Source organism: Diabrotica undecimpunctata, chromosome 6, assembly GCF_040954645.1.
Source record: "Diabrotica undecimpunctata isolate CICGRU chromosome 6, icDiaUnde3, whole genome shotgun sequence".
NCBI lineage: Eukaryota > Metazoa > Arthropoda > Insecta > Coleoptera > Chrysomelidae > Diabrotica > Diabrotica undecimpunctata.
This window is the reverse complement of record NC_092808.1, coordinates 154,692,290-154,717,646: the sequence shown is the minus strand read 5'-3', so window position 1 is coordinate 154,717,646 and position 25,357 is coordinate 154,692,290. Positions and strand designations below refer to the sequence as shown.

Genomic DNA, 25,357 nt, shown 5'->3' with positions numbered 1-25,357 from the left:
CAGACTGGAGTTCGCGAAGGCATTTACAAATAAAGAAATGTTGTAACGCCGTACAGTGAAAATCACACAACGGTTCGTTTTCCTTTTTCATGCCAGTATTACATTAACAATAGTTTGTTGATCAATTTTTGTTTTTTTTAACATCACGCCCTAAGCCGTGATCGGCACTCACCACAAAAATCGTATTTATGAAAAAACACAGGAATATATATATATATATATATATATATATATATATATATATATATATATATATATATATATATGTATATGTATTACAAATACATTACAAAATAAACACAAAATACAAAGTAAAACTAGATTATAAAATAAAAGTTCTCTAATAGAAACATTCTAAAAGTTAATTGTGTGATATGCGTGCACAATCCAAACAATAACCGGGTTCTCTAGGACATTTTTTGCATATGTACGTAGTATCCTTACGCCGACCTTTCCCATAGAAGGACTTGCACTGTTTGCGAGGAATTCTTACACCGAATTCTGTTTGATCACGTATGTCAATTCATGTTCACCACTTCACAGTAAATTTCATATTACAGAAAGCAGAAAATTGTAGAGTGACATTCTGTTTCCTGAATACTTGTGAAGATTATGCGAATTTATAAGCATTAGCTTTCACTGACCATCTGCTAGTTTTTCGTTCACACGGATAATAAGACAACATTTGGCCCTGTTTATCTATCCCCGACACAAAATTAGTATATTTTACTATTGACTAAGGTTTCACTTCAACCTATAATTATTCCATTTTCACATTTTGCGATAGTATCTCCCAACTTGAGCTTGAAATCTGTTACGTTTTTGGGAGAATTTTTTCTGCCAACACGCAGAGTACCGGTAGAATAAGTTCCATTATCGAGTAATTTTTTAGCAAGTCCATAACAGTTGTAAAAGTTGTCCATGTATGTAGTAGACTAGCTGTTTCTGTGTTTGTAAAACTTAGCAATGTCATTTGCTTATTAATCTCGGATTCATCACTTTCACTACCTCCAAAAAATCGTCTCTCCTATCATCGGAAAAATACCTCCTATCATCGGAATCGTCTATGTAATCATCAGAAGAACACTCGGTTTCTGAGTAATAAAGTAATTCTGTTTCAGTCAGAAGCTTTCACGACATTTTCCCCCTTTTAGACAGAGACGGACCAGCAACACAATCATCCATATTCATGTCACAGGTTACAGCACTGTAGCAAAAACATCACGGAACCAACAAAATTATAGGCAAAAGCAAAGCCTAAGTACGTGCCGACATAACATCAATAGTTCAACTGCGGAGCCGGCTGAAATAATTACTTACAAGATAGTGTTCCTGGTCACGCGCACGCCTAGAGGCGTGATCGGCAATGAAAGTGTTGAAACAAATTTCACATTTGTAAGGCTTTTCTTCAGTATGCCTTACCAAATGAGTTTTCAAAATACTTGCTGCAGAAAACTGCTTAAAACAAATTTCACACTTGTACGGTTTTCCCCAGTGTACACCTTAAATGTCTTTTCGAAGAATCTCCTTGGCTAAACTGTTTACAACAAATTTCACACTTCTAAGGGTTTTCTCCAGTGTGCACTATCAAATGTCTTTTCAAAATACTTGCTGTAGAAAACTGCTTTATACAAATTTCACACTTGTAAGGTTTTTTTCCAGTGTGCACTACCAAATGTGTTTTCAAATTACCTGCTTGGCTAAACTGTTTGAAACAAATTTCACACTTGTAAGGTTTTTCTCCAGTGTGCACTACCAAATGTGTTTTCAAAGCACTTGCTGTACAAAATTGCTTCAAACAAATTTCACACTTATAAGGTTTTTCTCCTGTGTGTGTTCTCAAATGTTTTTTCAACTCTCCTATTTCAATAAACATTTTCAAACAAATTTCACACTTGTAAGGTTTTTCTCCGGTGTGTATCATCAAATGATTTTTCAATTTAGATTTTTGAGAAAGCTGCTTAAAACAAATTTCACACTTGTAAGGTTTTTCTTCAGCGTGCACTATCAAATGTGCTTTCAAATAATTTGCTGTAGAAAACTGCTTAAAACAAATTTTACACTTGTTAGTTTTTTCTCCAGTGTGCACTACCAAATCTGTTTTCCCAGTATGCACTACCAAATGTGTTTTCAAAGTACTTGCTGTAAAAAATTGCTTCAAACAAATTTCACACTTGTAAGGTTTTTTCCCAGTATGCACTAACAGATGTGTTTTCAAATAACTTGTTGAAGAAAACTGCTTAAAACAAATTTCACACTTGAAAGGCTTTCTTTCAGTGTGCAGTAACAAATGTGTTTTCAAATAACTTGCCGTAGAAAACTGCTTCAAACAAATTTCACACTTGTAAGGTTTTTCTCCAGTGTGTCTTACCACATGAGTTTTCAAAATACTTGCTGTAGAAAACTGCTTCAAACAAATTTCACACTTGTAAGGTTTTTCTCCAGTGTGTGTTACTAAATGAGTTTTCAAAATACTTGCTGTATAAAACTGCTTCAAACAAATTTCACACTTGTAAGGTTTTTCTCCGGTGTGTACCATCAAATGTATTTTCAATTTGGATGTGTCGGAAAACTTTTTAAAACAAATATCACACTCATGAGGTTTTTCTCCAGTGTGAACTTTCATGTGTTTATTTAAATAAACTTTTCGACCAAACTGCTTGAAACAAATTTCACAATTGTAGGCCCCTTGTCTAATCTGAATTTTTATATTTTTATTCACGGGTTTCCCTTCAGCGGGTCGACTCATATAGTGTCCTTTATGGGATAAATGTTCAAAAGATGTCTCCATACTTCTCGGTTTGTTCTTCTCCTGAGCAAAACCTAAAATACAAACGACTTTTTACAAGAGAAAAATGAATTCAGACACAAAGTAATAAACAAAGTAAAGTATATATATAATGCTTTTGCAGACAGTAAAATTCTACCTAGCGGAGGAACATTAATTTTCGTATCAACTGAAATTTTTCACCGTAAACAGCATGGTGTCCAGAACAAATCACAATATGTAGCTTATATATTTCTCCTAATTATACAATGAGAAGCACTGAATTAAAAAACCTAATATCTCAAATTTCTGGCCCATTTATTATGGTTGGAGATTTTAATGCACACAATACTATGTGGGGCTCCAAAAATACATATGGTAGAGGTAAAATAATCGAAAATTTCATTAACAATACTGATATTAACTTACTAAATACAGGAAATAGTACATACTTTCATATTCAGTCAGGAGGCTTCTCATCAATAGACTTAAGCTTATGTGATCCCAAAATACACCCGTTACTAACTTGGCATACTCTAGACAGCTTATTCGATAGCAATCATTTTCCTATTATCATTACTAACAATGCAGTCAAATCGGAATATACAAAAACGAGATGGAAAATCTCAGGTGCTAATTGGGAACTTTTCAAACTAACTGTAAAAGTATGCACAGATGTACTCAAATATCAATACTAATCCACATAACGAAATTGATGCTACTCAAAAAAATTGCAATACTAATGATCCCATTAATATACCTTTCAGTTTCCAAGAACTAAACGATGCCATTTTTTCAACAAAAAGCTTAGCTACAGGTCCTGACGATATTCCCTCTAACTTTTTAAAAAACCTTCACCAAAATACATACGAGAAAATACTCCAACGGTTCAACAACATTTGGTCTTCCCAAAAATTTCCATCACTATGGAAACAATTCCTAACGATTCATATCAAAATATCGATCAATCTCTAGACACGCTAAACTCATACAGGCCAATCTCTATCACCTGTAGATTATGTAAACTTCTAGAAAAAATGGTTCAACTTTGGTACCTTGAACAAAATAAAATCATCGACCAATTTCAATCAGGCTTGACATCGAAAGCGTTTGTGACTCTATACTGATTTCTGTGATACTAAACAAACTACACCAGAGCAAGCTATAATAATAATAATAATAAGCAAGCTATCTGGTAATATATATTCGTTTATAAAAAAATTTCTCACGGAGCGATTCTTTAAAGTAATTACTAATGGCAAAACTTCCTCATAATATACAACCACAAACCACAGTTTACACTGCTGAACTATATGGAATACTACAAGCAGTGAAAACTCCACTCAACCATGATAAAACTATAGCAATCTGTACAGACTCTCTGTCCTCCATGCAGTCCATAAGAAACATACATTCTATCCACCCAATAGTTCAAGAAATCCAAAGTATATGTAATTGTCTTCAAACTAATTGAATTAAGGTAACAATATTGTGGGTCCCATCACATGTTGGTATTCCAGGTAACGAAAAAGCCGATCAAGCAGCAAAACAAGCATGTTCTCTTAAACAAAGCAAAGACAAATCTATCATTCGAAGATTGAGAATAGGGCACACACGCCTTACACATGTACACCTAATGAATTCCAGTAATCAGATTTTGTGCCAGGACAGCAACACCACGGCTTCTGTAACACATGTACTTTTTGACTGTCAACACTACCTAGTGGTCAGAAGAAAATACAATCTTGGTAACAACCTAAAAGACATACTTATCTCAAACAGCAGCAACTATAAAAATGTATTATTAAACTTTAAAAAACACAAAGTTATACAATTTAATTTAAAACAAAATGTATTGTAACTAGTTTGTACCCAGTGTAAAGTATTAACCATGTAAATATGAATGTAAAAAAATATGGCAAGTTTTATACTTATTTAAAATTTGTAGCTTCTCATAATACAAATATAATTTTGTAAAAGTAACTTTATATTTTAAACATTCATATACATATTTTACAAAAAAATATGGCAACACTGTGACACGCTGCTTTGAGAAAAATATATTTGGTTATGTTGAGTGCCCTAAACTAATCTTTGCCCAAAATTTCAAAATAAAGTATCAAGTAACATGATGCAAGCCTTGGCAAATATGTGTCTACAGGAGCATCTTATGTATTCGTTATAGTATCATGACATGGAAACACTTAACATTAATTTCTATCTGAAGCAGAATTCACTGATTTACATTTCAATATTTCATATTCCTAATGCATATCCATATACGAGCACCCAACAACTTAAAGTTTCATAAAAGGAACAAATGAAAACATCATACTAAGACACATAAAGAAAAATCAGGTTTTGATATATGATATACCTCAATGCTATAAACATAAGGTCCTCTGCATTTTTTTATTATTTATCTCACCTGAGGTATCTTCGTTCTTTAAGTGTCCAAGATCAAGAGAGGTGGATAGCTGACTCTCCATATATCTTGGATCATATTCAACAAACTCTTCCTTAATTTCAGATTTTATAGCCCTATCTAAAAAAACTTTAATTTCATCAAAGTTTTTATTACTAATTATCACTTATGTTACCTGAGTTATAGTCATCTGGTTCTTTCTTCAAGTGTCTCAGATCAAGGGAGGTGGATACCCGACTCTCTACATATCTTGGATTACCTTCAACAAACTCTTCCTTAATTTCAGTTTTTACAGCTCTAGCTAATAAAAAATACGAATTACATCTCATTTTTTAGAACTAATTACTATTTGTCTTACATTACCTGAGTTTCCTTCTGGTCCATTCATTAAGTCCCCAGGATCAGTTGATGTAGATAGCTGATTCTCTATGTGTCTTTGATCACTTTCAACAAACTCTTTCTTAATTTCAATGTTAGATTCCATAACTAAAACAACTCGGTGATTCGGTGATCTCTCATCTCATCCCTCAATAGTTCAATTTTCAATATGTTTCAATATCAACATATACAATTATACAATACAATACAATAGTCGCCTTTATAATATAAATATGCTTTTATAATAATTATCACATATTATATTTAGTTGTGCACCCTGGCACTAGGCAATACGCCAATCGTCGTTTTACTTTTTAACACGGGACTGTCACTGCTAGGTGGGAGTGTGATGTGGTTTGAAATTGATGTCAAAACTACTCAAAACAAAGGCATGTGCATGTGATCTTATATCTATTATTATTATTATTATTATTATTATTCTTTGGTCAAAAGTCAAAATATCAGTATATAAGTTCAAGTTGATATCAGTTTTTTGAACGATAAATACGGAAAAACTATAGCTCAGCGGGAAAAATGTATAGACTGTAAAGTGAATAAAAAGTAAACCATAATCCACTGTTGAAATTTCAGACTTATCTGACTAAATGGAACTAAAACAAGAAGTTAATGAAAAGTCCTGTAAAACAGAAATAGATAATAATAAAGGGAGTCATACCCTTTTTGATACCTTTAAAATTGAAATTATTGAGAATCCCAAGGGAGAAAGTACTAATGATGCATTTGATTACATGGTTTTAAAGGAAGACCTTATAAAAACTGAAATACAGCAAGATGAACATACAGTATTTGAGGAAAAACAAAAAATTGAAAAAAGTAAGTAAATAAACATTGATGTACATTTATATGCCATTTTCATATTCTGTGTTTTTTGGCTAATATCTGCAACAGAACAAGTACCATGCAGTAATGACCAATTAAAAAAAAACATGAAAAATTCTTTTCATCTAGATGCATCCTTACATTGCCTTATTATAGTGCTCTCTCTCCTCTTTTTTCAATAAATTATATAAGTAACACATTTAAAAATATATTTCTGCAATAAATATACATAAATATATAATACATGATAGGTACACTAAAAGTTCTTGGACAAACAACTACATCAATAGTATACTTTCCTTTTTATTTTGGTTGTTACTGTCTATTCTTCTCTTATGTTTGTCTACATACAGTAAAGCTGATCACTGTTCAAACACCTGTCAACCATAACAGAGTTTTGAGTATGTTTACACCTAAATATAAAAACATTTCTTGTAAGTCTACTTTTATTTTTGTCTTACCTAATTCACTGTATATACACAACGCAAAAGTCTAAGGATATTTTAATAATTTGACAATACCAATGACAGAAATTTCATGACCATGTAAATTTGCTTGTACTATAATTGTTGATACAGATACTTCTTATAAAAAAAAAAAAAAATTGTAAAACTGATAGCAATACATGTTTTAGATTGTTTTTTATAAGGGACAAAAAAATCGACATTTTTATGTTTTGTTTATTTTTAATTTTAGTCACTTTATACCATTCTTGCTTAACCCCTTAACGTACGTGCCCGTCTCAGACACGGGCGCGCCTTACTGGTAATTTTGTACGCGCTCGTCTGGGACACGGGCGCCGGTTAAATTTTATCCATAAAATTTTTCAAGCCTTGCAAAGCGGATATTTGTATAAAGACACATATGTAAGCATATATCTAAATTATTTTTCTATTATAAAATAGATGACTCAGTCAGTATGAGTTACTTTAAAATATATTTATTATCTCATAACTTGCAATTTGCAATCATCATCATTTATAACCGATATTATTGTCGAACTTTTGTTTTGATACAAGCGTTCTGTCTTGCCGGTGTAAAGTCGTCTGAAGTCGATATTTATTGTTTTTTGCATTTGAACTAATTTTTGCCTTATTTTCAACATATTATTATATTGTTTGGTAAGTAAATTTTGCATATAATATTCGGTAGGTTAGAGTAATGTGTGTATTTTTTGTTTTACTAAATTTCATTATAATTCATCTAAAATACAATATTGTGTGTGTGTGTGTCAATAAAATATGTTGGAATATTTGTATTGTTCATATAAATCATACTACTAGTTACCTTCAAAGTATTTCGTCTGAACAAAATTTTTAAACTTCAACGGATTTGCATATACCCCCCCCCCCCCCACAAAAAGTAAAGGTTTTACGCCATTGAAAATATTTTTTTTTATTCAATTATAACCAAAACAAAACATTTTTACTAAAAAAAAATTCGATCATTTTTTGACCATAACTTCAAAATTAATGTGTACTTTAAGGGGTTAATAGGTTAGTTAAAGATGTCTTTTTACCAAGCAACGACAACATTGGAGGAGATGAATAGAGCCGTGGGCCTCCTTCAAGCTGGTATGCGACAAACTCAAGTCGTTTGTGGTGTTGGTTTAGAGACACTGGTTCTCCAGCCGTGCAACATCCAGGATGTGGTTGCTCTACAACCGTCGGTCAAGACCGATATTTAATTTTAAATGCCAGAAAGCACCCAACAATAACAGCACCCGAGCTGGTTAATGAATTACAGCTTGTACATAATGTAACAATTAGAATCAGTGCTGTGAGGAATCATCTCCATGAAGCCAATCTTCATAGTTGGCGACCACTGAGATGTCCACCTCTATCTAGAGGCAATTGCACTGCAAGATTAACCTGGTGTCAACAGTTTCAGAATTGGACTGACAATGACTGGGCCACAGTTTTTAGAGTAGAGTAGAGCAAATTTTTATTTGTATAAATTTTTAAACATAATTGAGCAAATAATGTCACATTATTAATTACAGATTAAAAAATATATATTGACATCACACATTTAAAATATATTAACATTACAAATTAAATATGCTGATCAGGGAGAAGGACCTGCCAGGCACTCTGCCTCAGTATAGGGCTCAATGTCAACTAGGTGTTGAAAAACCTTTCTTTTAAAAGCTCTATAGTGTGTTTTCTGTTGAATGTCAGATGGTAGACTATTATAAAATTTAACACACACATACAAAGGACTTCTCTCTGTTATAGACAACCTGTGAAGTGGCAAATTCAAATTAAGGCTTCTTGTATTGATTCATGATTGGGAAGCAGGTGACAAAACAAAGAAATTTTTTTAAAAAGGAACATATTCAAATATATAGATGGCTGAGAAAGTGAGTATATTGAGTGATTTGAATCGGCCTCTACAGGATTCTCCTGCCTTCAATCCTAAGATCACACGGACTGCCTTTTTTGGACTATAAAGACAGTTGAGCTATCTACTGCAGCACCCCAGAAGATTACTTCATATCGCATAACAGAATAAGAGATTCCATAATATACTGATAGTAAAATCCCCTGGTCTAGATAGCTCTTTAACACTCTTAATGAGTAGCAGGCTCTATTAAGTTTTTTTGTTGTATTTTGTATTTGTTCCCCCCAATTCAGATTCTGGTCAATATGAAGACCAAGAAATTTAACTGATCTAGCAGGTTCCGTGTTTTGTGATAGAAAATTGATTGTATCTGGAAACTGTTCTCGTGACTGGCTGGTTCTAAAGTAGACAAAAACTGTCTTATCAGTATTAAGCAACAACCGATTTCAGTTTTTGTTTTTGTTTAGTGACAAGTCTAGATATGGATTTCATCGAGATTGACAATGATTACCACATCTTCAAGAAGTGTATGCATACAGAGGTGGTACATTAATGGTCTGGGGCGGAATCATGATTGACGGAAGAACTGACCTTATTTTCCCACAAGTCAGCAATATTTGGACACTATTCTTGGAGAAAATTTTTTACTTTATGCATGATAACGCTCGACCACATGTTGCGCATATTGTAACAAACTTGTTGGATAACGAGGGTATTGATGTATTGACGTGGCCAGCACAATCACCGGACTTGAATCCCATTGAGCATGTATGGGACATGCTCCAACGAAGAATTACTTTACATATGGGCAATATCTACAATGAGTTTCAATTAAAAGAGCTTCTGAGAGAACAATGGACACAACTACCTCAAGCAGACATTAACAATGTGATTCGGAGCAACAGTAGATGTAGAGCTGTGATAAACCAACGTGGTGGCGATACTTTATTTTAAGTTTATATTTCGTATTTTTGACATTTTATGGTGGTATGTGAAATTTATGGTGGTATGGTTTTTGACATAACAAGGCAAAATTACGAGGCTTACCCTGGAGAAAAATTTGCCACGTGAGGTACTCTAAGTCTGAGGAAGGAGTAAAAGTGTCATACAAAACTGATTTCCGTTTGGATTTCACTGAGGGATTTATCGTCAAACCATCACGACAATACAATAAAAATATTGCCAAAGCATTTGACAGAAACCTTCGAATATCAGTAGCTAAACAAAAAGATCTGTTGAGCATGTGTGCGTCTGGAACAATTCCAAAGATCTACAAAAAATTTTACAACTCAATAAACGTTGCTGCTAATGAGAGAGACTGTCTGCCAGAACCAGATGCCACTGAAGACATCGATCATGAAGATTAAATGCATATTTTATTTTACTTAATAATTTGTGAAAATATTATCCTAAATAACTCTCCTTTTTAAAATAAACATATTTTTATAAAGTATTAATTGTTATTTTGATCCGTAAATACTTGACCTAAGTCCTTGACAAAAATTACATTACAAAGCCAAACTGACGTATCTAACACAACGTCCTGTTTTTTTTTTAATTTCAAAATGTTTGTCTTTTTTGGTTAAGTTTTTGATTTATAAAATTTAATAATAATAATAGTGCCTGTGTAATAGTGCCAAATTAATAGAATACGCCCAACTAAGATAAGAAAAAAGCAAGCTTAAAAGTTGCAACAAAATTCAAATCCAATTTTCTCAAAACGTCAAATTTTCAGATACGCCACTTTGGCTGTGTACCGACGATATTAAACAACAATTTAAATTAAAAATTTTGTATTACTTTTTTTAAGTTGATTACAGATAAACAAAATACGTCTATTTATAAAAATATCCCTACACTTTTGTGTTTATGATAAAAAGTCTTATTTAAAAACTATTTATGTTCCCCGTATGAGGAAAACTAGTGCTTCACTTACACAATCATCCATTATTTATTTTACTTTTTCTTAAATAATAAAACTGGTTTGCTTAATAGATAATTATTTTAGGTTTTCCTTGGGAAGAGGTAAAAGTTGATGCCAGCAACGAACATATGAGAATACATACTGGGAAAAAACCTTTTGCATGTAATATTTGCAATAAAAAATTTATACAAAAATTACGTTTAAAAACACATATGAGAGAGCATACTGAAGAAAAACTTTTAGAATGTAAAATTTGTTCCAAATCATTTACACTCAGGTCGAAATTAAAAGAACATATAGTGATACACAAAGGGAAAAAACTGTTTGAATGCGACATTTGCGCTAAAAAGTTTTCATTAAACTATAATTTAAAGATACATATGAGACTGCATACTGGAGAAAAACTTTTAGCATGTGAAGTTTGTTCCAAACCGTTTACTGTCATTGGAGGTTTAAAAGAACATATGATGATACACAATGGAGAAAAACCGTTTGCGTGCGATATTTGCACTAAAAAGTTTTCAGCAAAGAATAATTTAAAAGTACACATGAGAGTGCATACTGGAGAAAAACCGTTTGTATGTGAAATTTGCTCAAAAGGGTTTTCACAGAGGTCCCATTTAAAAACACATATTAAAATACATACTGGGGACAAACAGTTTGAATGTAAAATTTGTTCTAAACAGTATATAACAAACTATCTTTTAAAAATACATGAAAGAAGTCACAGCAAAGAAATATTTTTTCCATGTAAACTATGCAAGAAACATTTTACACAAAGTTGTGATCTTAAGAAGCATTTGATTGTACATACTGGTGAAAAACCTTTTTTATGTGAAATTTGTAACAAACGGTTTGGAGGAAATGCGGACTTAAAAAGGCATATGTTAATACACACTGGTGAAAAACCTTTTGTGTGTGAAATTTGTGATAAACAATTTTTAATAAGAAGTAATTTAAAAAAACATATGCGGGTGCATACTGGAGAAAAATCTTTGCGTGTTCAATTTGCACCAAAAAATTCTTGAAAAGTTACAATTTAGAAATACATATGAAGCCTCATAGTGGTCAAAATTTTTTGGCTGTAACCTTATTTCTAAACAGTGTAATTAATAGTCTCTACAATATTACTCAATTAGTAAAATTTCCCCAGATCTAATGAAATTGTGACATTGTTTGTATCCTTTACATGCAATTGATGTCACAATTTCTCTAGTCTGTTTTCCACATAAAGAAATACATATAATTCTTGGTTTCTTTCTGAAGACTTAATGAATGACCCAACTGCTCGACTGGAGCTTATATATGCTACACACTTTTACAACAGAATGAATCCTCATCTACTGAGATATCAACATTGACTCAGACCACTTTTCTTAAATGCTAAGAAGGCTCGGCCAAATAGGACACAATGTGTCACAGCGGTCTGCGATATTGGTACATCACATAGGACGCGATATCTTTGTCAGTGATACAGTATACTGGTTTCTTTTTACAGAACAAATAATGTTAGTTTTCATAGATCTTTTATTATTTTTTTGCAAACATAACTATTTATATGCGGTATATACTATTGTTATAATTATAATATTAAAATAAATATATTTTATACTTTTACAAATAAATAATTTTTTAAAAATTAATGCAAGACTTTTAACACGTTGCGTACGGCTGTACAAAAAAAATATACCACCAGCCGGCGTTTTTTGTCACATGTCACAGTAATTTTTCTTGTTTGATTTTCGATATATAAGTTTTTTTAGAATATACTTTGTGGCACAACGTTTGTTTCACGCCGGCCAAGGATTAATTTGTTTATTCCATCCGGCGTGGTTTGTTACGAGTACCACACGCTATATTTCGCGCCAAATGCATATTCATGGTTCTTGGAACAGTAGTGGGATAACTGAATTTGCAGATCGTTTGTATTCTGTGTCTAGTTAGAAGTACTCTTAGTTGTTATTAGTTGTTGCTGAATGAGTGTTGTTATCGTGCCATTTATTGCAATATGGGAGATTATGAAAAAGAACAGAGCCGTCTGCAAGCCATTTGGGATGAGATTATGTCTGATGAGGACAATGAAAGCGAATGTTTATTTGTCAGAAGAATATGAACCTGAATCTTCCAATGAGTATTCTTCTGATGGTTGCGAGGAGCCAGTTCCCAAAAAGCGTGTCCAGAAAAATGATGAAAAATCTGGCGAAGGTACTTCTAATGTGAACCGTTTCTGCAACCGTAAGTTATTGAACTTTATTTTTATTTTGTCAACAATAAACAGGTAAACTTTTTGTAGATGGATTTGGAATCTGGTTCACATGAAACTATTTCAATACCAGGAACAAGGACTGTTGAACAACAAACAAATATTATTGATGTAACTATACAAGAAGTAATTGATATGGCCACAATTACTGAAGAAGTGTGTCATAGCGAGCAATTTCAGTGGAGGGAAGTTGATGGAACATCGCTGAAAACATTCGATTACAGTGTAGAAAACGACGGAATAAAATCTTCGTATTACGAGAATTATATAGATCAAGAACCATATGATTGTTTCAACATCTTCCTTACTGACGACATAATAAATTATATAGTTGAACAAACCAACTTATATGCACAGCAAGCTTTACAAAATTATACTACACCGTCAAATAAGAGGAAACACAAAAAGAAGTGGGTTGTCACAAATACTTCTGAAATGGAAAAATTTTTTGGCATTATTACGTGGATGGGATTAGTCAAATATCCTCGAATAAAAGCATACTGGAGTAACGACATTTTGTATACAAATTCGATAAAAAGTATAATGTCTCGAGATCGTATTGAAGAGCTGTTAAAGATGTGGCACTTTAGCGACAATAATGACCGATCTGTAGTAAATGATCGGCTACAAATTACCCCACTTCTCGAGAAGCTACTTGAACAGTTTCAAGCAGTAATGGTGCCATGTGAAGAAGTATGCATAGATAAGACACTTGTGCCGTTTAGATGACGCCTAAAATTTAGGCAATATATAAAGAACAAACGGCACAAGTTTGGCCTAAAACTGTACAAATTATGTACTACAGGTGGATACACATACCATTTCAAAGTGTATTCTGGTAATAAGACTGATGATGGTAGTGCTTCCGCAGGAGTTGTGTTGCATTTGATGGATAATCTACTTGACTGTGGGCGTACTTTATACACCAACAACTATTACACAAGTGTGAGTCTTGCAACCAAGTTATTAGAAAGAAATACACACCTAGTTGGCACTGTAAGAGCTAATCGTAAACTCAATTCTCCCAAAGTGGTTAATACTAAATTAAAAAAAAATGAAATTGTTGCTGAAGAATGTTCTACTGATATAGTAATGCTAAAGTGGAAAGACAAATGTGACGTGATGCTTATGACAAAACATCAAGCAGACACCACTAAAATAAAGAAGAGACGCGGTGAAATTGAGAAACCAACTGCTGTCGTTAGTTACAACAGGTGCAAGAGCTACATTGATTTATCAGATCAACTCAAGTCTTACTCTCATTGCCTTAGACGAGGTAGTACAAGTGGTACCGAAAATTAGCAGTTGAACTGATTTTTGGCTGTGCATTAGTAAATTCCTTTCTAATATATAAGGAGGTAACACAGAAAACAATTCAAATAACGGAATACAGAGAGCTGTTAGCTGCAAGGTTATTATTCGGTAAACATCATGTGGACCACATGGGGAACGAAAAAGCAGATAATATAGAACAACTAGAACACGTTTTGGTACACCATAAACGAAACCGTTGTGTTGTGTGTTATAAGGCCTTAAAAGAATCAAATGACGCTTAATTTCATAGGTCACATAATTACCGAACATCTGTTGTAATTTAAAATTATTCAATAGAAAAAAATTACAGTAAGCATATAGTATTTTTGAATCTTACCAAATGAAAAATAATAGAAACTTTGTTACATTTTCTTAATCTTCATATATTTGTAGGTCATTATGACCATTAGTTCAGACCATTTTAGTAATTTTTGTACTCACTTAAAGTGAAAAAATGCTCAAATTTTTTAAATAGTCTATAAAAGAGCTAATTTTAGTAATATAAAAAGAAGTGTGTCCTATAATTATACCCCACAAGTACTTTAACAAAAACAAATTAAACCCTTGTTTTTTTAAAATTTTATTTATAATCTAAACAAAGAGGAATAGTTTTGGCAAAATATGCTGTAGTAAAATTTCACATCCTGCTTTCTCTTCTCTTATAAATAGTCAACAAATGCCTACAATGTCAAACACTCCATTTTAGCCTATCCATATCCATAATATTGCCCCTCTTCATATGCCTTGAACATATCATTAGAATTTCTCCTTATTCTCCTACCCACAGGCTCTAAATCTGCATAACATTTTGAAAATACCTTATCAATAGCAATCATAGCTTCCTCTTTACTAACATTCCTAGCAGCCATAACCGAACTGAGTGCCTTATTCCTAACACAGTATTGATGGGCTTCTTTGATGTCAAAAAATGAGGCATCTCCAGCAACAAAGGCAGAAAGAAAACTACAATGGGCCAGGTTGGCAGCTCGTATCTCAGTGCATGCTAAATGTTCAAGGTTTTTGAAATCTACATTATTTTTGCAGTAGTCGAACATGTGGATCATTTCGTGTGTCAGGATAGTGTTCACTGCACCTACTTTTGTGGCAGAGTTTTGACATATAACCACCTAAAAATAATAACATAAGTATTAAGGTTAAGACTTTTTTATTTATCAAATAGAAAATTTGTTTGCCTTTATCAATGCCTAGTAATAACACAAATAAAATACATATCTTCAAGATATCCACTATTAGTTACAGAGAAAGACAAAACAAAAATCTCCAAAATAAACAATGAGAAATGACCATGATATATAAAAAAAGTGTAGGAATATTTAATAAAAAATGGTAAGTATAAAAGTTTAAAACAAAATATAAACTAAAACACTAAAATTAAAAAATTTATTTTGATGTGATAAATTGAATAGAAGCTTTTTCTTAATAAGAAACAAAAATTTAACCCCCAATTTTAAGAGAGCTCCAAAGTTACCATTCTAAGAAGCACACAGTTTTAGATTTGATATTTAACACATATAAGAAACTGTAAGCCCTATAGCGACCTACAAATTGAAGCTCTAACCAAATCTTTCAACAATTTAAGGGTTTTGTTTTAAACTAAGGGCATAAGATGATAAATCAGTTATTCCTGAAGCTACATAGACCGTACACACATACATACTTGATTCATTATGGGATCATAGCCACCACTAACAGTAGGAGCACACTCCTCACAAGAAATATGCCTCCTAATATCAACAGTACATCCTGAAGCCTTCAAAGCACCCATCATTAACTTAACCATCGGGCTTTCTTTTATACACTTGTATACATTTCTTTCACAATGAATTTTGTCTATATTCTCTTTGCCCTTTCCTTTAAGATAATCTGTGATTGAACCTGATTCATTGTGTGATTTTCTACTCGGATATAGGTCATAGCCCCATTGACTAGCATCGGGTGGTATTGTACCGGCTTGATTTTGTTGGCTTTTAACATTCTTCTCTGATTTTTCTTCAAAATCTCCTACTAAAGTCATATTACATGTTACGCAGTTTTAAACCCTATAAAAAGTGAGGTTAGGTAATTTTATTTTAGATCACAGTGCATAGCCCTCTAGTAGGTTAAGTCATATAGAAATATTTGGGAGAGTATCTAGCGTCAAATGCGGACGGGCCGAAACTAATTTCTTTTGGCGGCAACTACATAAACCAAATCAGAGAGAGAGTAGGTCGACAATCAATATTTATTTATCTGCACCATATAATAAATAGTTATGTTAAATTATAACAACTAAAATCTATTTTTAAATATATACTAACCAAAATTTGATGGGTTTAGTATACACTTCCACTATTTAGAATAATTCTTCTTTTTTTAAAGGAAGAAGTCTGCAATAGTAGGATACTTGAGCTATTAATACTAAGTACGAATTGCTGTATTGTAGGTTTCCGACAATGAATCTGTCAAAATATGCCCGAGCTAAGCGAATGGAGTATATTCACTATTGGCGATGTCAACGAACTATAGGGGGCGCTTTGACAGATGATCAGCTGATCACGCACGTAGGAAAACAAAACAGAGTTTCCATAATCTTTGTAGGTGAATCATTGTTGTGTGTAAAAATTATCTGTATTTATTATTTTTTGTTAATGCAATGGCAAATAAAGAAATTGAAGTTAGTCTGCTCGATACTTTGAAATATATAGGAGACACAAAAAGACCTTTAAAAGAAGGCGAGGCCTTGTTAAAGGGTGGCCACGTTTTGTTGTGTGGCAAATATAATATGATATTATTATTTCCTAAATATATATAAATAAAACACTTGGTTGTTTTTATATCACTATTATTCCAAAATGGTACAATTTTTTTATGTTTGATTAGCATAAAAAACAAGCAATATTACGATTTGTTTACTGATCGAATAATAAGTAATTTATTTCTAACCTAAACTAACTAACTTTTTCTAATCTAAAGTCTTACTTAGCAGTTTGTCTTTAGTTACTATTATGACATTTAATATATTTACATATTGTAAGTGTCCTAATAGTAACTAAATTATACAATATTATATTTACATTTTACTACTGATCACTTCTGTACAATAGGAGAACTTAACTTTAATATGAACATTGGTAAAACAAATATTAATACATTTAAGACTAGTTACATTAATTACAACAAATTAAGAAACTAAAATTGTGACACTTCAAAATAAAATAAAAGAATGTACTTATGAAAAAAAAAAACGAAGGAATGTCATGTACGATCTTGTAGATTTTTGTCACGAGTCACGAGGAAAAAAGTGCATACTTATTCTTTCCGATCGATAATTACTGCATTGCGGTGCAGAACAATACTTTTTAACATTTTGTTACCTTATTGTGCTTTATTTAATAATATTTAAAATGTTTATAACTATGTCATGTGTGTATAAATAAATACAAAATGTTTTGTTATCCTTTATCCTACGTGCACTAGTTCAAATTTTTACCGCACCGTGCCGCCTCTTTCGTTTGACATCGCCAATTGAGTAGTAGCATATTCAGTAGTACTGGTTTGTTATAAGTTTCACACCTTTTAAAATATTCTTCCGTAATTATTGTTCAAAAGTAGAAGATCCATGAAAATCTATAATAATGAAATAGTAAAATTAAGAATGTATTACTTTTTTTTTATAAAATAAGGCAACTTTTAGGAACGCAATTATAGGAGTTCATAATGGTTAAGATTTAAAGCTAACTTAACTACAGAAGCAAAATGTACAAAATAGTATTTACTAACAAAAGTTTTGTATAATTAGGTACTGTTCTTAAGTACCTGGTGCTTGTAAAAATAAACTAATCCTCAGGATGTTTAAAGAGCCCTTCGTCCAAAATTTAACTTTCACCTATCCACAAAAAATATTCTTTTGATTTTTTCGATTTGGAATACTATACCATTTTAGTATTGTACCTTCTTCTCTTTTAGCAATGTTTATTAGATATACATATATAAAAATTGATGTATACTGTTTTTTGTTTTTATCTTCTATCTAAGAATATAGACGCTTAGCTAAGCAAGCGTCTATGTTCTTTGCTTCTATTTCTAAAATTTGGGATGGATTACAATGTTGCCACTAATAGATTATTTTTTCGGCGGATATTCAAAATTTTAGAAATAAGTTGTTAGTGAAACCACGGCAACAGCATTTACATCAACGTCAAACGCCTCTTGCGATATCATACCCACGGTTTGTAGACTTACTACGGTTGCCTCTTCAGATTGGGGTGGGGATACTTGACTTACGTCACTAGAGTACACAAGAATACAAAACCTATTTATTATCACAGTTTGTTCATGGTAATTATCTTTCAGTTTATTATTTGCTTTATTATTTATCGTTTCTTAAATATCTCAGTTAACTTTATATTTTTATATTTGAAATTTTGGTGTTGTTTTCTATAAAAACTTATTTTGAATTATCCAAGAAACTTTATTTATTGTAGTTGTACATCGTACCTATTGTCTTCGTATCTTTTTATACGGTAGGTTAAAACTTTAAAATTTCATTGTGTATTAACGTAATAATAATGTTGATGAAATTTTAGAATGCCAGGCACAGGTTGTAGTGTGAAGGAAATATATTAAAAAAATGGAAAAAATAGTTATGTAATTCGGTAATTCATTCAATAGTTAATCCAGTATTGATGGAAATTCAGTATACGCGACAAATTTTCAGTGTAAAATGGAGATTGAAGTCCTAGATTTACGTAAATCCTGCATTAACATGGGATAAACGTTAACAACCGGTTCTGATTAACTTTAAGTACCAAACTGCCTACATATCAACAGTTTTCCATAATTAGGTATTATAATCCACTAGACATCTTTATTTCATAACTATCTTTACTATTTTCCACACATTAAAGACATAAAAACGACGATTAACAATGTTACGATTCAAATTACTATACTCTCATGACGTAATTTCGGGTTTAATGTTCATTGGTTAGTCGGAAGAGGCAACCGTAGTAACTCTACGAACCGTGTGTCATACCTCTACCTAATGTGACTAGTAGCGCCTTAATCATTACGAACGGCTGGACTCATGCAATTCACTCTCCCCACCAATCCTATACCACTTACACTATTATTTGTAATAATATACTGTTAGTCATCTTCGTTTTGAATTTACCGATTATTTAAAGATCTTTTTCTTAGATAGATTCAAAGCTTATGATCTTTTTTTGTCTAAATGACAGTTCTTTATAGTTTTATAATAATTACTTTTCTATGGACAGAATATGTAAGAATGTTTAGGAAACTGATATCATTTAGCGGTATGTTAAAATATAGTTATTGTTGCATTTTTGCAATTTTGTTAATAATATAACAATCGGTTTAAACCGGTTTTAAAGATGTTTAAAATTCGTTATTCACTACTGCGCCTAGTTTATCTATTAGTAGCCTCTAGTCTAGAATCTTCGCAAAATTTCATGTAAAATATATCGGTTTTTAGGTACTCCGAGTCAATCCTAATCAATAGTTATGTTATTAGCTGTATACAATTGATCAGAACCAACATTACCGCCACAGCGGGTCCCAAGCCCGGATAAAGGAGGAGGGTTCATGGTTGATTTCAGTCACAAATCACCTACCTCCGTCTGTGATATCAGCTACTTCTCCTCAATCTTTTCTCCTTCGTAAGGATGTAGTGGCGTCATGTAATTTATTTGACTATTTCTGTCCAATTATCTCTCTCCTTTGCGAGTTGTTTTGCTTCGGAGAAAATTATACCAAGTGGTAAAAATATACCCAATCGTATATTATAATTTATAACGAGTTATTGCACTCAAATTTATTGCCTTACTCCTATAAAGTATTTATGGCGTTATTTTATTTAACTGTACCTTATGTGTAATGTACCTACTTTATGCTTTTCAATCTTGTATGGCCCCATGGAAGTCTATTTAGTGTTGCTGAAGTAGTCTGTTTTTCTTCGAAATGTCGTCTTCTTTTTCTTTTAGCTTTCGTTATTTGCTTTACAGTTTTTGAAAAACATTTTGTTTCTGTCCATCAATCAGCTTGGTAATCACTTTCCATTTTCTGAGAAAATTAATCTTATTTACCCTAGCATCTTATAAACAAATTAATTTGCAATTTTTTAGCAAATTTATGTTTAATTGTTTTATAACCTTTTTATTAATAAAGAAAAAGTAATTTTGCAAAGTTTTTTTTAAACTGAAACAATTATTTTTAAAATGAGGGGGTTTTTAAAGTTAATCTTCTACTTCTTCTTCCTCTTTTTAAGCAATTGAGGACCTTGCTGCAAGAAGAGGGCAGCTTCATTTTTGGTCAAATTTTAGTTTATAGATGCATATTATGTAAAAAAAAAATAGTTGAATCGATTGTCGCAAGAAAGACGCAGATCCATTTATAAATGGTAAACCTATAACTTTATGTACCTGCCTCCGAAATTGTTTGCTGTAAGAAGGATGCAGCTCCGGAGCTGCCCGGAGCATTCGGGCAAAGCTCATTTTTACATTTACGATGAAACAACCGCTAGAAAATCACCGAATAAAGTTGTTTCTTTTCTTTATCACTACATAAAAAATATCCTTCCAAAAAATGTCAGACAACTGTACTCCTTTTCCGATACTGCTGCAGCTCAAAATAAAAATTCAACGATACTACAGTTTCTGCATCTTCTTGCAAGAACCACGTCTTTGGAGAATATTCAACATCGTTTTCCTGAACTAGGGCACAGTTTCCTATCGTATGACCGTTGTTTTGGTGTTATAGAAAAGTTTTTACGAAAAAAAAAGATTATATTTTCTCTCCTATACAATACTGTCAGTTTATTCAACAGATATCCAAATATTTCATACCCATTATGGTTCATCAAGACATGATCTTCAACCTTAGGAGTCATTTTGAGAACCATTTAAAAAAAGTTATAATGAATTCTCAGAAACAGAGGTTTAAGATTTCTCAACACCGGATGTTTGAATACAGCAAGGACCACATGGATACAGTTAATGTGTCTGTTACAACTGATATTCCTATTTTTAAATCGTACTACATTTTGAGGGACAATAAAGATAATCTTTCAGTTGAAACTAACTTGATGGTGTACGAGTCATCAATACTCGTAAAAAAGGCCAAGTACAAAGACGTAATGCAGTTAGCTACCAACTACGTTCAAGCCAACTAAATGGAGATTTACCAATCCCTTAAATGCGATGACGTTGGTAATGATAACCATGATTCCCAGATTTCAGGCACAGATGACGACGACTAAGCAGACGAATAGACTGATTTTCTGTTTGAATATAAAAGGAAAAACGTTTTTTTGTTAATTTTTAATAATAATAAACAGATTTTGCAGTAACTTTTTTTTTATTTTCCAACAATAACTACAATAGATATTATTTTTTTGTAATTTTGGTACAAGAGAGGGGCAGCTCCAAATTTTTTTGCATTTTTTCTGCAAAAAGAAGCTTATGAATTATGATCCTTCTAAGCCGATCCTAAGACTTGTATTGTGGACAAAATGAAGAGCCTTCAGGCGAACTTATAGGCAAAACTTTTTGTCACAGTCTACTCGACCGAATAATACATCTGAAACTGGATAATTGGAAGTGTTACAGATTTTAAAATATTATTATTCTTAATACGATTCACCACTCTCTGGAATTTAATATTCCATTTCATTATACTTATATGTCAATTAATTATTAGAATTGCAGCGTTAAATTAGGAAAAAAAAATAAATCACGTAAAACCTTCGTATTTTAAACATTTTATTTTTAAATCGAATGTGTCAAATACAGTGATATATTATTAAGTTTTACAGCCACATATATACTTAAATTGTTAAGTAAAAAATATCAAAACACAGGTATTTTACCACCAAGTGGGTTCAAACCAAATATATTCAAGATATAATAACGCACACGTTTTATTTGTAATTTTTCAATATTACTATGATGTAATCTACAACAAACATCTATACATTTCTTAAATTTACCAAAAATTTTAAAGGAGACAACATTTATTAGTAGAATTATTATTGAAAGTGTAGGTCGTGATTTGATAAGAGATCTACTGGAAATTATCCAGTCATAAACGTTTGTGATCTATAAAAAACTTTTAATTTTGATTTTAAATTTATAACCTCCTGTATATTAGTAATTAGGCTATTTCAGATTTTGTTTTTATGTCAAAATTCACTAAAATAGGTAGTTCAAATAATTTAATCGTTCACGCATTACTAAAGCTTTTATAGTTTGCAAACGCAGTTTGATTTTGAAATTGATTTTAAATTATAAATACAATAATCTCGGATATAAGCCTCGATTATAGATTTTTTATTCCCAAAAGACAAAAAACTACAACTCGTTGTATAGTTTTGACACACTTTCATAATTTACCATTTAAATCACCAATTATAACCTTAAAATGGTCTCTTTTTCTCTTATTATCTTTAATTTAATTAATTGGCTAATAATCCCACCGAGCACTGTAATTTTCAATGAATGTCTCCATTAAAATTTAACACTTGTAAAGGTAGATATTACAATATGATAAAGAGAGAAATGGATGATCTTATATAATAATGGGGGATGAGATTGTTCAACTACGGATGAGAGAGGGATGCAAAATGGCAGTTGCGGGCCTTAGGCCTTTTCATAAAAGGATCTCGGTCTTCTTTTGATTTATGTCTTACAAACAAAGGTTACGAATTGTATGAATAAGGTTGTCCAGAAATGCCACCGGAAATGATTTAATTAGAGTCGTTTGCTGACCACGTTTTGACTTTAGAGGGATTCATTGTGAGGTCGTACAAGTTAATTAGGTTACGAATTCGCGGTTACTGTGATATACAGGGGACGACATTTTGGCGATATTATTTTAAATGGTCTTTTTGGAAATACAAAATTTAATAAACTGGTGATTATTCCTACTTCGATTATCAGATGTTATAAAAATACTACTACTAACGGTTTACAGCGTTCTCCGACGCCTTCCGACTCCTAACCGCCATTCTTCTCTATTTAACCATAGGCCTGGAGGGATTTCTCGTTCCTCTAGTTCTTTTTCAATTCCCCCTCTCCAGCTTCTTCTCGGCCTTCCTCTTTTCCTTCTCCCTTGTGGTGTCAACGTCAAAATCTGTTTCGGAATCCTGTCATCTGGCATTCTCTGTACATGACCGTACCATAGTAACTGTTTTGTTTTTATGTCATCAACTATTGTATGCTTGACTCCCATCATTTCTCGTATTCTCTCATTTGGTATCCGATCTCTTCTTGATTTGCTTGCTGCTCTTCTCCAGAAGTCCATTTCTGTTGCTAGTAACAGTTTCTCTGTTCTTTGTTTGATTGGCCAAACTTCACTACCATATGTGATTACACTTTTAAGTATGGTGTTGTATATGAGTTGTTTGTTCGCTTTAGATATTGTTTGGTCCCACAGAATGCCGTTCATCATGAATATGGCTTTTCTACGCTGTATGTTTCTGTCTTTAATAGCAGCATCGACTGTTCCATCTTGAGTTATCTTCATACTCAGGTACTTGTATTCATCACAGTATCTAATTTCTACCCCATCGTCTAATATAATGGACTGCTTTGTCCCTCCAATACACATGGTTTAAGTTTTCTTAATGTTGACTTCGAGACTCCATTTGTTATATTCTTCTGTTGGCATCCGAGTCATGTAACTCAAGTCGTCATGATCCTGAGCAATCAGTATTTGGTCATCAACGAAACATAAGGTGTTATAAAAATACTGATTCAAAATAATGGCTTCTGCTTACTGCTCTCAAATCTTTTGAATTTTTAAAAGCATTTAGAATGTTTGGTTCTCTCTCTGCAGTGAACTCGTCGTGATTTGCGTTCTCGGGATCATCTGCATATAGACTTTGACAATATTTTCTCCATACCTCCGCAATCGCTTTCTCGTCATTTATAATATGTTGGTTTTGATCCATTATTGTTTGTGTGATTGGTTTAAATTCCCTGGATATATATCGGACTTTGTTATATAGCTCATGGGATTCATACCGGTTTACATGTCTGTTTGTTTGCATGGTTGGTGTGTTTACTAATCTTCAAATAACTCTTACGTACTCTTCCCATCGTGTAATTTTTTCTTTTACCTCAAGTTTTCCATTTTAATTGTTAGCAATCATCGTTGCCTTTTTCTTACAATACAGGCAAGTTTTTTGAGCTTTTTGTGACTGTTGAAAGAACCATGGTTTTCCTTCAGTTCTTACCATTTTGTATACATTGTTAACTATATTTAGAAATATATGAATGGATATTTTTAAATGTTTTAATATCTTTTTATTTGTTTTCTTTTTTTATTCATGATATTTAATATTCCTTGGCAACTGGAAGCGTGGTTGTTCAAGATGTTTTGTGACCAACTATAGCGTTTTGTTTAGTTTCTTCAGTTTAGTAAGTTTATAAACTCATATTCTGGAGATAGTAGTACTCGTCACTCGAGTGATAGTATTTGATGTCAGATTATTTATAAAAGTTTAACAAAATCTCATAAACAAAAGTTATGAATTTTCCCACAATTTTGACAACGATCTTTCGTGTTACAATATTTTGCTACTATCTCTTCGAAGTAGATCTTTCAATCTGTAGCATCTGTGCTGATACTTTTTCTTCGATTGAAGCATCACATTCACACTAATCCCTGATCCTGTTCTTGTTTTTCTTCTTTCTTCTTCACAAAGTTGTTTAATATCACTTTTAAAGTTCCCAATATATGAAGTCAATCCTTCTTTTTTTGGTTTCAAAGTTTTCAATGACTTTACTATGAAACTTATCAATGCCATTAATAAAATGTTTTTCTGCAGATAACATATCTAAAGCATTAAGTCATTCTTCCTTCATGGTATTTCTAAGGAATGCTTTAATTCGTTTTAGCATCGTAAAACAGCGATCTGCTTTAGATGTTGACATAGGAATGGTAATTAAAATACATAAAAGTTTAATAGTTTCTTCTTCTTCTTCCTTCTTGTATGTAGGCTTTAAAGCCTGTTTCTTCTTTAATATTAGCCTCCTAAATTGTTTAAATTATCGCACCATCTTTTTCTTGGTCTGCCAATAC

General features: G+C 32.2%; 3 protein-coding genes across 5 annotated transcripts; 1 reads left to right on the top strand and 2 right to left on the bottom strand.

Annotated features, from left to right (window-relative positions):
- Window positions 1–255: 255 nt before the first annotated feature.
- On the bottom strand, window positions 256–5,797 carry LOC140442919 (uncharacterized). Of its 3 annotated transcripts, none has more exons than XM_072533878.1 (4): window positions 5,556–5,797; window positions 5,368–5,493; window positions 5,196–5,312; window positions 256–2,823 (listed from the first exon to the last, which is right to left on the bottom strand). In XM_072533878.1, the coding sequence occupies exons 1-4, from the start codon at window positions 5,674–5,676 to the stop codon at window positions 1,562–1,564; spliced, it is 1,626 nt and encodes a 541-aa protein (XP_072389979.1). In that variant the 5' UTR covers window positions 5,677–5,797; the 3' UTR covers window positions 256–1,561. The 3 variants fall into 3 exon arrangements, with proteins under 3 accessions (XP_072389979.1, XP_072389981.1, XP_072389982.1); XM_072533880.1 differs by having other exon boundaries at window positions 5,551–5,685; XM_072533881.1 differs by having other exon boundaries at window positions 5,368–5,489; window positions 5,556–5,615.
- A 146-nt stretch (window positions 5,798–5,943) lies between these two features.
- LOC140442918 (uncharacterized) lies at window positions 5,944–12,305 on the top strand. Its single transcript, XM_072533877.1, has 2 exons — window positions 5,944–6,404; window positions 10,762–12,305. The coding sequence occupies exons 1-2, from the start codon at window positions 6,176–6,178 to the stop codon at window positions 11,703–11,705; spliced, it is 1,173 nt and encodes a 390-aa protein (XP_072389978.1). The 5' UTR covers window positions 5,944–6,175; the 3' UTR covers window positions 11,706–12,305.
- A 2,513-nt stretch (window positions 12,306–14,818) lies between these two features.
- On the bottom strand, window positions 14,819–16,361 carry LOC140444166 (mitochondrial inner membrane protease ATP23 homolog). The gene is made up of 2 exons (XM_072535865.1): window positions 15,933–16,361; window positions 14,819–15,381 (listed from the first exon to the last, which is right to left on the bottom strand). The coding sequence occupies exons 1-2, from the start codon at window positions 16,287–16,289 to the stop codon at window positions 14,962–14,964; spliced, it is 777 nt and encodes a 258-aa protein (XP_072391966.1). The 5' UTR covers window positions 16,290–16,361; the 3' UTR covers window positions 14,819–14,961.
- Between the last annotated feature and the right edge of the window lie 8,996 nt (window positions 16,362–25,357).